This window comes from Impatiens glandulifera, chromosome 2 (genome assembly GCF_907164915.1).
Source record: "Impatiens glandulifera chromosome 2, dImpGla2.1, whole genome shotgun sequence".
Classification (NCBI taxonomy): domain Eukaryota; kingdom Viridiplantae; phylum Streptophyta; class Magnoliopsida; order Ericales; family Balsaminaceae; genus Impatiens; species Impatiens glandulifera.
In genome coordinates, this window is record NC_061863.1 from 25815956 (window position 1) to 25830174 (window position 14219).

General features: G+C 36.5%; 1 protein-coding gene across 3 annotated transcripts; it reads right to left on the reverse strand.

Annotated features, from left to right (window-relative positions):
* Positions 1-335: 335 nt before the first annotated feature.
* On the reverse strand, positions 336-11703 carry LOC124927778 (nuclear poly(A) polymerase 4-like). Of its 3 annotated transcripts, none has more exons than XM_047468252.1 (15): positions 11523-11703; positions 11080-11269; positions 10906-10983; positions 10233-10340; positions 7834-7896; positions 7588-7749; positions 4509-4622; positions 4371-4433; positions 3931-4260; positions 2996-3160; positions 2376-2913; positions 1938-2053; positions 1748-1852; positions 945-1024; positions 336-841 (listed from the first exon to the last, which is right to left on the reverse strand). In XM_047468252.1, exons 2-15 carry the CDS (start codon positions 11215-11217, stop codon positions 817-819), a joined length of 2085 nt encoding a protein of 694 aa, XP_047324208.1. In that variant the 5' UTR covers positions 11218-11269; positions 11523-11703; the 3' UTR covers positions 336-816. The 3 variants fall into 3 exon arrangements, with proteins under 3 accessions (XP_047324208.1, XP_047324209.1, XP_047324205.1); XM_047468253.1 differs by having other exon boundaries at positions 1748-1843; positions 11080-11367; XM_047468249.1 differs by having other exon boundaries at positions 11080-11367.
* Between the last annotated feature and the right edge of the window lie 2516 nt (positions 11704-14219).

Here is a 14219-nt window from a genome sequence, read left to right on the forward strand (position 1 = left end):
AATCATTATGGTTGGTTGTGACTTGATCATAGTTAATCTTATAAAAAAAAGCTAAACAGAATTTTCTAAACATTTTATGTGAGAAATATTGAACATATAAAAAGAGGTAGCATATATACATCATTTTTATATTGGTGTGATAAATTCTAGCCCATGTGACCTGCTTCACAAATTGACAGTTTTCAAAACATAAGCCACATTTAAATACTCCTTTCATGACACATTTTTAAGGTCTATAATTTTAAAAGGTAAGTCACAATTCACTATTTCATATGGATGACACTGTACTTTAGCCTCTTTAACTCGAACCTAACCGGACGTGCACATTAAAGATCGCAGACATGTGAGAAGACTTTGGCAAAACATCAAACTTAAAACAGAGTTAGTCTAGTGTCATAAAAACAAAATACTACACAAGCACATCACTTCATGTTACAAACAAGATGCAGTAAAAGTAGGCCATGACTGCAGAAACAGCAGCAGCTGCAAGAAAACTAGATCCACAAGCCCACAAAAGCAGTAGGCATAGCTTAATGAACGTTCAAACTATTCAGTCCCTTATCCAAATTGCAAATTGTCCCCCATGTTTGAATTTTTCTTACGTTTTTTTAATTTTTTTTTGTTTTCAAGTTTTCCTTCACACTTAAATTTCTCTTTAAGTGAGGAACACGAAGCATACCAAACGGTTGTATCTCATTGTCAGTTGGGATAACAAATGCCATCTCAGTCGTTGAAGCTGAAACATCTCCCCCTAAAACTGTTGCTTATTTTCCTTTCATTTACCTCATTATTGAATGCGCATTCCCCATAAACCCTTTAAGCAGTAGACTCCAGACTAAGCCTGCAAAGAGAAAGAAGCCATGCAAACAACAAAAACAGGACAGTATAAAAATAACATGAACACATGCATGTCAATACACACAAAGGACTAAGAGAATACGTGCCTCATTGATGGATTCTTCACTGGTTCAGAACTAGCCCCGTTCTGGGATTCTACCCCCATCCCCATTGCAATAGTTGTTGGCTAGACAACACAAAAATCAACGACAACAAATGAAGTAAGGGTGGCACTTTTAACATAAGATATTGCAATTAATCGTAAGGGCGAGGGGAAAAAGTATAAAAAAATAAAATAATAAAAGGCTCATCTATCCACGCCTTAGAGATGAAATGTATTATGTAACTGAAGAGGCGGTGCCCACATCTGCCGCCCCCACCCAACTATGACTGTCTGGGGATGGTTTGAACGAGCAAATGAATATAGATGATCTCAACAACATTTCTGAATATCCATATCCTTCAAACAAGCAGCTCTATCAAATGGAGAAACTATAATATATATGCTATAGTCATATTGTTTTTCTTTTGTTAAGACTAGGGTTTTTTTCCTTGAAAGAGGCTAGCACAGCATCCCACTACCATGACCCCTAACTTCAATCAAGGTGCTTTCAGTGAGAATCAAACCTGAGACCTCATAATCTTTTTAGTTCAAGACTCTTACCACTTGGTGGGTCTCCTTTCTAGCTGCAGTCTATGAAACAGGAATTCACAGGATGTAAGATTTTGTTTTTCCGTCTAGAAAGTGGTCTTGGTGATTCTCAAGATAAAGCCATGACGGGGAAATCAGTTAAAAGAAGAGCAAGGAAAAAATGAGATGTTCTCCAGTCAAGTAACTGTCAACTATGATGCAGCAAGTAAACATGTTCTATAAGAAAAAAAGACTGGCATCAGAATATTAGACAACAACCTCCAATGTCTCTTCTATGTTGTTTCCAAACACTGTGCTCCTGTTCAAAGACCCCTTATCCAAACGCAACTCTAGATTGGCTTCACCTACATCACCCTGCATGGACTGCTCGCTCTCACTATCTTGGGAACAATCCAGTATTTCTTGCTTCCCTCATTTACTACCCTAATCCTGAAATTAAAAAACTCACCTCACAATCTTTACTGAAGTTCTGAACATCAGTATCTCCTGCGGACAGAATACACGGTTCCATCATCTCCTCAACTTCTCCCAAAGCAGCTTTGGCCCCTCCAGAGCTGATCAGATCTGTTCACCAGATAAAATATTTCTTGGGTTATTACAAGGTATCTGTTTTAATCTAAAATGAAATAATAAAGCCTTGTTTGATGTGGGTTATTTGGGATTAATTTCATAACCCACTATCCATCAATAATCTATCGCTCATCAATCACTTCAAATCAACCAAAATACCCTCCATTTGTTTTTCAATTTCACATAATATATTTTATACCCCAAGTGTCTTTTACTCAAATAACCTGCATGAAACAAGATTATTTGAAAATAACAACTTGGTTATTCAAATAACCCTAGATCAAACAAGGCATAAGACCGTGTAGTCCATCCATACCATCAGAAGACATATCAACCACTTCATTAGAGCTGAATTGAGATCCCCCGTCAGATCTTGTACAGCTTTTGGAAACAGCAGAGTGTAGACGTTGGGGACTAATAGAAGGTCGTTTCTCCAGCCCCTCCGTCCTTCCACTGACCATTTCTGTATCTGTCTTCCTCTTAAGTTGCTTTTCAGAAGAATTAGACCTGCAGCCTTCAGCATCTTCCTCGCCTCTTTCAGCTTGCTGACTAGTATGCCTGGATACCCGTGGTCGTTTATATCCATCGGGAAATACATAAGCAGGTATTTGTTTCCTACGAACATGAGAAACATAGATATCCATCCCCGGTTTCCAGAACATGTACATGTTTATGTCTTGCTTGAATTCATCAACAGTTCCACGTATATCAAACTGCTGCCCTTCTTGGACTTTCACACCCAATTTTCTTTGCAAGCCCATGAAGAAAGAACAATGTTGACATGGTTTCGATGAGTCCATATATTCGTTTGGATAAGGATGGCATTGCAACATTCCATATGTGTCCCTTTCTATCTGCAATGCCAGCCAAACAGTCAAGAAGATTGAAATCATTGATGGAAACCAAAACAAGGTTTACCAAAAAGGTGGAATTTACCTTCAATGTCAGTTGCCTAAGCCTAGATTCAACCCAACCCTTCCAAGAAAGCATATCATCAGCATCTACTGCAACTATGTCAATCTGCAAATAATTTTTGTAGGCCTCAAAAAAGAAATATGGTTCAAACAAGGCACTCCACTGGCATTTGTTCATCTCAATCTCCTGTTCAGAGGAAGAGAAGGTGGGCAGAATGGCATTAGATAAGCATGATTGAACATCAATTATAGAAACAAATAGAGGATGGGCCCAGAAAAGAAACAAGATAGAAGTCAATTTCTCCTAGACAATTAACTATTTTACGGATATATATATTGGCTAGTGTACCCTCCAAAATAACTACCAATAAAAATAGGCATCTATTCATGCAAACTTTTATCATTACATATCCTTAAACATGTCATATAAATGGGATGGAGGAAACATGTAGAAGGACACCATATCCAACAATGCTAAAGTGTCCTTTTACATCTTTCCATTTTCATCAGGTATGAGCAACACTACAATTAATTTTTGAAAGTTCACTGTATTTGGAAGTTCAACAATCAGTTTCTAATTAGTCCTGTGCATGCACAGTTCTCCCAAGCAGTTGTCTTCTTAATTTGGCCCTTTCACCCATTTGAGTTTCCACAAGGAAAGGAGCAAAAGAAATTTAGATAAGCCATAGTGACCTCAACCACCACTAATTTCTAATGCAATATACAATCACTTGTAGTTATGAATTGATCCCCTTGCAGTACCCATTTTAGTCTTTTAAAATTTCAATTAGTAAATCTAACTATTATGCATAAAAGTCAAAATAATTTATATTCTAGCATCCTCTAGCGACATCCTTTATAAGAAGAATCCCTATATGCCCCACTTCTGATTCATTTTCAAGTATTTTAACACCTAATGCATGCTTTTTGAATAAGCATTAGCAAGCATGCCCTTACCTCACAAATTTTGTTACCGTGATGGAATTGCTCAATCATAACTCTAAGTGTACTTGTTGACACATTGTAGCTAGAGTTCATGCAGGGATATGCTGGGGTTATTATTGGCATATGGTGGGTTCGATCCCTAGGGTTTTTTCGAGGATCCCACACAACAAAACCAAGGTCTTCCTCTTCTATTGGGCATAGCATCACAGGATTTGGCCAACGCCATTGTGTGAAAACTCTAAAAAAACGGGAAAGCAGCATGCTGGGGACTGCATTGGGATAAAGTTGGCAGACACGAGCAACTAACAGGGCCCAATTGACCCCACCAAGAAATCCAGTAACCTATTCAAGAAATAAAAAATCACAAGTCAAATTTAGAGGAAAACTTTAACAGCAAAAACATTCAGGTAAAATGACTAAAGCAATAGGAAATTTGAATTTTGCAATCTTACATTAGAATAAACACCACGCCTTTTGGCCCAAAATTTCAGACACCTGAGTGTTGTACGGAAGTTCTATAATAATAATAAGTTAGATACTTGCTTTATAGCAATGGCACAATAAATTAAGGAAACAAATAATATATTGACCTCAACATTTGGTACAAGCTTGAGAATTTGATCTGCAACCCTGCATCCGTTGAGACTACGAACAGTTTGCTCATCCACATTTAAGAGTACAGATTCATCTGAGATATCTAAGTCCTGTTCAAAAGGTATGCTTTAAATGAAAATGGTATGATGTAAGTATATAAAGGAGGAACAAGGATAGAACATGTACATGTCATGCCTTCCCAAGTCTACTAGAGATAAAGTATATGGAAGAGATTGATGGATAGCAAAGATCAGAACTCAAAAGAGCATAAGTGATAAAGTTCATGACTGTTACCAGCACTACTAGAGATGCAACTTGAGTAAATTACCCAATTTGTGGCACATTGTCAAGGCAAATACTAAATTATTTGGGTTTACCTCATTTTGACAAGAATCAAGCTGTAGTGGGTGTGTGCAAATTTGTATATATAAGTAGGCATATAAAAGAAACAATTGTCCATGAACACTCACTCAGTCACACCTCAGCGCATCTTAAAAAATGTGATATAAGAAGTGGAACAGAAGTGTTAAACTAAAATTCTAAAGAAGAATGAATGTTAAGGGTACAAAAACTGAATATATATATATATATATAATAATTTGAAAACAACCAAAATTGAACAAAATAACCAAGGTTAGGCATTAAAAATGCTGGAAAATCCAAAAATTAGTTTAGCTTGAAAATATGAAGAGCAAAGAAACAATGAAGAGAACTGGCACAACAGGAAAATCGTTAAATAAAAAAGGTGCACAAGGTTTTGATGTAATTGCGTGTATTTCTCATAAATTGCTGAAACTTTAGAAGTGTGTCACGTGCTATCGCGGGTGTATGGGAAGACCATAGACTAGCATGTAGAGGATTATATCATTTGGTTATCATACACTATATAAATGAATGTAATCTAGTGTAGCCGCACTTATGAAATGAAATGAATGAATGTCTGTATTTCCATTCCCATATTCTTCGAAGTATATCCCATCCTCTTCTCTTATTCCCACCCCCATAAGTTCTCGTCTGATTTGCGATTTCTGCCAGCCACTGCACTTCTTCCAACTTCCGAGTAAATCCGAAAGTTCGACAACAACTCCACTCGTGACACTAACAAGAAATCCGACCTGCTCCAGATCGTTATCGCAGGTTATTGTCTCCATCAGATTCCAACTTTGGAAACCATCAGCAGAAGTGACCCAGGTTCGGTAATCTTTTTGGCTTAGAAACAAAGTCTGAACAAAATGTATGATGGAGTAAGGATAGGAGTGAATCAGTAAAGAAGTGATCTGGGTGGAAACTGAAAGAGAGAGAGAGATGAAGCTTTGTTTGATTATTTTATTCAAGAGGCAGAAGTCAACAAATGAAATAGCCTAATTACTCTGATTTTATTTTGGAACTGAAGGTTCTGATTGACTGGGAAATAAATGAATACCCTTATTACAGAAGCCTATTTTTGTTGGTGTTGATCATGGTTGAGATGGAATTGGATATACATATAAGGCCTCTTTGAATTAAGTTTGACAAGTCTGCTGACCTTATTTTGTTGAGGCTTGTTTGTTTTGAGGTTGGGTTTTTGTTTGAAGGCTTGATTAAAATAGAACAAAGATGAGTTTCCCCTCTCTACCCCAATACAGTTATGAGAATTCCAATGTTTGATGGCAAGGATGTTGAAGGTTAGATTTGTTCCATCTGACAGATATTTTGAAAGCATAAGACACCACTCAAGACTCAATTCACAATAAAAAAAATTCAAGCATCCTACAAATTGAAAAAGGTGTATATATTACTAAGGAAATAAGTCTAGAAACTTCATTGATACTGCCACCTATGGAGGATCTGGAGTTAGAGATCGGGGGAAAATAGGTGTGAATGAAAAATCTTCTTCTAAATTGATTCTAACCTCACCGCAACTCTCGAATGACAGAGCATGAAAAGAAACTAGTCGAGAAATTCTTACAAGTTGAACCCGAGAAAATTATGTTTAATAGAACTTTGTGCAATGATTTTGAGATTAAAGATGAGCATAAGTGTTTACAAAGTTGAACAAGGGTCTTCTTTCTTGCTTAGAAAAGGATCCATTCTGGAATGTGGAAGTTAGCAAAACTTACCGGATGTATGTTGCTCAAGGACGAGAGAAGTTAGGGGAAATGCTTTAGGGTAGTGTATATTAACCTAAAGCTACAATCCCCTACATGTTAGTCTATGGTCTTCCCATGCACCTTCCATTACACGTGATAAAGTCCAACTAGTAAGAAGCATTGTGCAGGTGGAAGTGAATCACATAATACAGTGTAGACTAGAGAGTGTACACTAGAGTGTATACTATGGGAGTCATAAAATACTACTACAATATGAAATAAGTAAAGGAAGTTGATTCACCACATCCCTATACATTGGTGGGGAATGGCCTCATTTGGCACAAGAGTGGACCGCTGAAACTAATATCTTGAATTAAAGGTGTCATGTATATTAACATTTTTTGTTTGATAAGAACATGATAGCCAAATATTTTGCAGATGATAAGGAAGAAGGTAGTGATGTTATTGATAATGATTTTGAAGGTAATTATAGTATTTTCACAAGACAACTTTCTCGTTAAGAAAGGCACAAGACCATAATGATAATGATTTTAAAAGATGGTGAAAATGATGATCAAATGACAAATCTTCAACAAGAATTGCATAATCAATCAAAATTTATACCAAAATTCACATATCAACATCATCTACAAAATCCATCTCTTAAATTCAACATAAAGAACTCACATATGTGTGCAACCAATTCCATTTTAAGTGATTCTCAACCATTTCCATGTAGGTGGAATGATTACAGTGTCACACCATAATGCTCCAGTACAGATATATGTTTATGTACAAGATAACAAGGCCGATCCTTATATCGCAATATAGACAGACATAATGTTCACATAGCATAGCAATTTTTCTTGGAAAAAAAGTACATATAGCAGACATCTATTAAGCTTAGTCTTACAGAGAAACAAAAAGATAATAGAGAGAAACCAAAACATGTAGGTAGAGTAACTCTACTGTGAAAGTATAAGAATTAAGTGTTAGCATGAGTTACCTCTGGCACAACCAAAAGTGATATACTAGCATAAAGGAGGTCCACTGATATTCCTTGAAGCTTGAATTTCATTACTGGAACATGAGCATCAGGAACTGGTTGGAGTTCAGTAACCTCTTCCATTTCAGCCAGCATATCATGAAGAACAATGAAGAAGTCTTCCTGAGGAAAAGTCATTAACACTAGATTAGCTTCCATGCTTTCGAGCTGAACATCACTTGGATGAAAAAGAGCATAAGTTATAACCTCTCTGTTCACATAGGATGGACCAACACATAGAGTATCCATATCAGCCCCAGGTCCATGTACCTGTCAACAAAGAGAAAATTATAATCTTGTACCTGCCTAGTATGAAAAGTTATTAATAAGCATCAATAAAACAGACAACAATAGAGATGCTATCCAGCAGAGTGCAATACTAATAGATCTTTAACATTGAAAATGTACTGTAGCTTTTGATGTGGAAAGCCTACAAATTATCTAGTGAAGCAAATCAAAAAAATGACCCAATATAATACTTTTATTTTAATAAGCATGCTAACCTTGCCAAAGGTATACAACAAAACCTATATTCCGTATTTATTGTTTAAGCGTCGAAAATATCTAAATGAAAAATATTTTACTATGGTTTTTTTCTCCCTGCTGATTTGAAGGAAATGTCATACAAGGAATCTAGGTGTTCACTCCATATATATTCCCATCTATAAGACAGATGCACCAAATGCCACATAAGAAAATATTCCATTTTCCAACGTACGGATAAATAACAAATATAAAGACACAAGTAGTTCACCAGTTTCCACTGCTGTTTAATAGGATTTATGTCATCTTTAATTTTTAAATGGACTGTTAGCCACTAAGAAAATATGCATGAAACGGTTTCTTAAGTTACTGATCAATCAAATAAAGGGTATGCACATTGAGTGGAGGATGGGGGGTTGAATGATCACTTGTAGTTTTGAATGTGTTATCTCTCAAGATAATGCTGAAAAGGATATTTGGTTTCATCAACCAAATAAGATGTCGTCCGTAGTCTAATCAGCTAAACAACTGGCCATCTTTAGCCTTGTCAGTCAAACAACTGGCCATCTTTAGCCTTGTCAGCCAAACAACTGGCTATCTTTAGCCTTTCCAGCCAAACAACTGTTCATCTTTAGACTTTCCAGCCAATTAGAGAACTATACTTAGATTGATATTCGAATTATTGCGATAAAGTTGGATGGTTGAGACTAAACACATGCATTAGTCTAGACTAGTTCACAGGGGTTGCGCGAAAAAGACTGTCACAATAATGCAAGGCATTAAAGAAGGAATATGTAAAAAAAATAAAACTGCACTACTTAAATATATATATATAGAAATACTAAATTGCATAATAAATTCTGAGTAAAATAGTGGCATTGAATTTTACCTAAATATCAACTAGATACATAAAATTTTGCTGATTTTACATAAACTAAGACATGAGATGTGCAAAAGATTCTGTGGACGAATTAATAATGATAACAAATATGTAATGTGACATAAGAAAACATATCTCCATAATGTGTAGAACAAAAATGTAATTTGTTATTGAACCATGCAGCTGGCAAATAAAAATACAATTATGAAATAGGTTTTGCTTCAATAATCTATAAAAACATATATCCAAAACACCTATTGATGTTCCATACAAGTGATATTTTGAAAAAGAAGGAAAAAATATAACAGAGAAGCTTGAATGAGGGAGTCAAACCACCAAAAATACTAAAACTGGGCCCTTAGGCACTCAGACCCTCCCAACTTAACTTTAATTGTAATTTGTAATAAAAGTTCTATTATCTGTACCAAAAGTAGTTGATTAATTCACAAAACCGAAGGCAAAATTTGAAAATTCACACAACCATGAGAAAGCAGGCATATGCAGTGTTGCCCTAGGGGTAACTCGAAGTCTTGACAAAAGGAAGGAGGTGCGGTTTCAGAAAAGCGAGCAGCTTAAGTGGTGCATTTACCTTATATTATAGATAAATAGATACATGGAGCAAGAAAAAAATAGAAGACGGGGGGAATACAGAATTTCAAGTGGAGATTTGACTAATCTATAATCAACAATAGTTACATGCTCCTTTCGAAAAATCCCATGTCTTGTATAATACCCCAATTCATGTAAGATCTTAAAGCATTCTGAGTTTCAACTCAATAGCCAGCCAAAGACTATAATCTATCCTTCCAAACTCAAAGTATTCTACAACTTGATCCTAACTTCAAAAGAAACATAGTAATATCATGACTATAAGTAACAGTATCCTATTTTAAGATTCTACATAATAGGTTATAAGGCTGAAACAACACTACAAACAACTTAGAAAATCATAGCCCATTGGGAAATGTTCATGCAACATCTACAGTTCATATGTTTGTTTGGTTTCACAAGAGAACCCAATTTAATATGTTCTAGTCCCAAGTAATCCAAAGTTTCATTTGACTTTAAATGGTCCTTTACTTTTTTAATGGTTAAGCCAGTGTAATTTCTGATACAAAGATTTACAAGAACCTTTTCAGCAGTTAACCATCGTTTTAGAACAATGAACATACATGAACTCCTCCTACAAGCTCAACAGGAAATGCTCTTATTTGCAGAAAGTAAACAAAGGGCTCATACTTACCCCTAGACGATATGAACCAAAAGTAAGCATGACTGCATTAGCATCTTCTACCATTTGATCTGTGTAGCCTCTTTGGCGAGTTAGTTGCTTCACCCAACACTTCACAATCTGCAAGAGCAAAGTCTAGGTTAGCCATCAGGATATACAAGGAATCAATCCAAAGAAGCTCCAAAATCAAATGACTACTACTGGGATTATGGACTCTAGTAAAAGGAAATAAAGAAGGCCTCGTGATAGTGCCCAAGGTTGGAATAAGAAAACAAGGAAACATTTTTCAGCTATTAATTCCCTGCAAATAACGAATTGTCCAACTGGATCAGCAAAAAAAATCTATAGAGGCAAGCCTCAAGGCCTTTCAAATAGAGAGGTGGGGCTGCACCTCATAAGTGTGATGAAATCATGAGATGATCCTAATGTACCAACTTAACGTATCGTAATTTTATCAAGATAAACTAGAACTTTTACATAGTGAACAAAAAGTTACATGATCATAGTGAAGAAGAAACATTTACAACCCATAAGTTGTGTTCACATGCACAAAATCAATGCAGCCAGAATACGTACATAGAAGAAGGCTAAATGTACAGGAATCATCTAACAATGACACCATGTCTACAAGTATCAAGTGGTACAACTACCCATACAATGATATGCACCAAGTGAGCTGACTAACCTGATCCATGCGACGAAGAACCTCAACTCTTCTAGAAGCATCTTCATCACTTACATACAGCCCAGCGTCAAGCAAGAACTTGCAAAAATAAGGACAGATGATCAGAAAAATCGCAACTTTAGTACATATGATCAGATGAAAGTATTTGGACAATTCTAGTGAGCAACTAAGTACCTTTTCCAGTTCAATATTTCGTTGGAAATCTGATTCATTTGGACCGGCAACTGAAATTGGTTTGGTCACGCCATACTTCTTTGTCAGCGGTGGCGGGGCAGGTGAAGAAGAATCTTCCAGACTCTCTGGGCCCATCATTAACTCACCTCACCAGCTCAAGAAAAAAAGAAAAGGGAACCTTGGGAAATGCCTAAGGAAGAGAATCGCGTCATTTAATCAAGAAAATCCCAAAATGCAGACCTAAACCATGAAGATCTAGGTTGAAAAATGAACAAAACTATCAGCAACCTGTGACATAACCATGGATCGAGAATCACAGAAGAAGAAATCAATTAATTACACAAGGAATGAAACCCATGAAGAGGCGGATCGAAGCCCTAAACCAGTACCCGTAAATAGTTGCAAAAACGCGAAAGAGGGAAATAATTGAAACGAAATCTAACCAGATTAAGGAGGGCTCCGACGAAAAGGGAAAGGAATAGATTAGAGAGATTGAGGGCCGGTTGCAGAGAGAGCGGAAGTGGCTCCCAGGGAAGGCAGGCAGTCCAAGAAAAGAGTCGCCCGGTGGGTTGGCGTTAAAGGCAGCGTTTTGTTTTGAAGGGAAAGGGAATCTCTCAAGTCCAAAGTGCTGGCTTGGCTGGCTGGCTGGCTGGCTGGCTGGATATATTTTATTTTATTTTATCGTCACATATATATATCTTCTTTTGTCTTTTTCCTACAACTCATAACTATTGCTATTGCCAATCTGCCAACCACTATCCAATCCTGTCTGCTGAGCTGACTCATTAGGGTACCGTTTGTTTACTATTTTTAATCAAATCTAAATTTAAACTCACTCTAAATATATATTAAAATTGCCCAAATCCAGCTTCACATTTTTTACGACTATTTAGTTATGAGGTTTATTCTTAATCGAAAAAACTAAAAAATACCTATGTTAACCTACCATTTAAAATCCCAATTTCATTGATATTCGACAGAAAAATTAGTTATTGGGTTGACTATAAAGTCGAGTTTTCGTTGTCTTACTTTTCGATATCACATAAAAAAAACTAAATTGTCCACGTAGTATAAACATAAAATAAATAAATAAAAAAGAGCAATTTAAATGGTGTAGCATCTAGATCCAAGTTGAGCGATTTCTATCGTGTAAAATTGTCATCGAAGTGAATTGAGAAGCAGTTTGGGTCGCTGGAGATCATCCCGTAGTATAAATATAAAATAAATAAGAAAAGAGTAATTTAAACGGTGTAACATCTAGATACAAACTGAGCGATTTCTATCGTGTACAACTGTAATCGAATGGAATTGGGAAGTAGTTTGGGTCGCTAAAGATCATCCCAACCAGCTCCTTGGGTGTTGAGTTGGCGGTTATATTAGCTTTGCTCAATTCCGTAAGGACTGCCGTCGATCCTCTAATGAGTACATCAACTTTCCTAAATGGAAACATTGACATTAATTTTTCTCAACTAGTTGAGTAAGTTATCCCCAGGTTGAGGGCTTAGGCCCAATCGACCTTCTTTGGCTCTAGATCCTTTGGTTTCTCGGTTCTAGAATTTTTCATGAACAAAGATTGAAAGTCGGTGCCAACTCTCATGGCAAGGACTTCATCTTGAACCCCTATTTGACTACTCTACTCCTCCATCGAGGTCCTCTTTCTATCGCCTTGAATTCTCATTTTCTAAGGCTTAGATTAGCCTTGTTGTCTCTTCCGTTTTTTGTGTAGATAAGATCAACTTTGTCCGCTTCAAGTTATTCCACCAGTTGTCGATGGGAGTTGCTTGCCTGAACTGGTATGTTATTCTCAATCACATTGACTTCGATCTGCTCATCATGGATCATGTTCATCAATTCTTCTGATGTGAACATATTGTCCATCGTAATCAGATTTACCTCATGGTTGGGTAGAGAGTTTTGTGTGATAGTTGGCTTGGTTATAACCCCATTGTCGATCAAGTTTAGGATATTTGACTTGAGGGTCTCAGAGATGTGACCTTTTAGTTGGTGTTATTTGTACCAATTGTTTCTCAAGGGGCCCATGAATGGTCGACCGACCTACGACGTCTAGACTTGTAGTAGGTTTCGCTCGCACATTATGTTCAACACTTGGGATAGACTCATGCACAATGGGTCGTAGTGTATAATAGTAGGAGGCAGAACAGACACGTTGTTTCTTTGGCTCATGGTATTTGGCTTCTAGTTTCCTACCCTTTGAGGCTTTTCTCGGCGCCTATCCATTTTCCAACATTGATTATTGCATTAACCTCCATCTTGGCAATGCGAGGAGGTTGCTTTATTCGTCTTATTCCCCTCAAAATAGGCATCATCGAGGTTGGTTCCCACCTGAATCAACTTTTCCATGTTTGTGAATGTCTTGAATGCAACTCCAACTATATTTTACTCGTTTAAGTTCTCGAGGATCAACTCGATTTTGCATTGCTCGTTGGGAGGTGCATCGATGCTAGAAGTTGTCATCTTCCACTGATTGATAAATGCGTTAAATATTTTATTGTCTCCTTACTTAACATATTTCAGTTTCTTTTCTAGCCTCTTTTGGACTTTTATCAATGCTTTTCCTTTCACATGAAGGTAACATGAGAGTGTAAGTTGTGTGACGCTACACATGCACCTATTGATTACGTGTTAAAGATGTGGCAACAAGACTTAGTTATCCTCAAACACGCAAAACTAAAATAGAGAAAATATTCATTGATAAAAGTCCTGAAATTCTGGAAAAAAATTATTTTTATTAGATCAGTATATGTTCATATAGAGGTACGCTAAACAATGGGAGTAGACAAACATCATCATCTATTATAATTCAATGACCTTTCGCGAAGTATGAGCGAGGAAGGGGACGTGGAAGAAAGCAACATTGCCTACAAGATGAATATGGAAATAACAACAAACATGGAAATAAACAAAGATTAATTGTAATCTTTGTTTATACTGTTGTTTGATTACTACAATTCGGAAACTCTAGGTCGTTTGTTTATCATCTTATAACCAAGACTAGGGTTTGTCTAGTTTTGATTCTTGGCCTTCCCACTTTTTGGGCTTCTTAATGAAATGATGCTAAACCGTTTTCCCAAAAAAGATATTGTGTTTAGCATATGCAACTAAGCAAGTAAGCAAACAAG

Excerpts from the sequence above, each read along its gene's own strand:
- LOC124927778 (XM_047468252.1), bottom strand. The coding sequence starts at position 11,217 with ATGATGGGCCCAGAGAGTCTGGAAGATTCTTCTTCACCTGCCCCGCCA. Across the intron at positions 4,261-4,370 it reads GGCGTGGTGTTTATTCTAAT|GTTACTGGATTTCTTGGTGG; the intron begins GTAAGATTGCAA and ends TTTCTTGAATAG. Across the intron at positions 2,054-2,375 it reads GGTTGATATGTCTTCTGATG|ATCTGATCAGCTCTGGAGGG; the intron begins GTATGGATGGAC and ends TCTGGTGAACAG.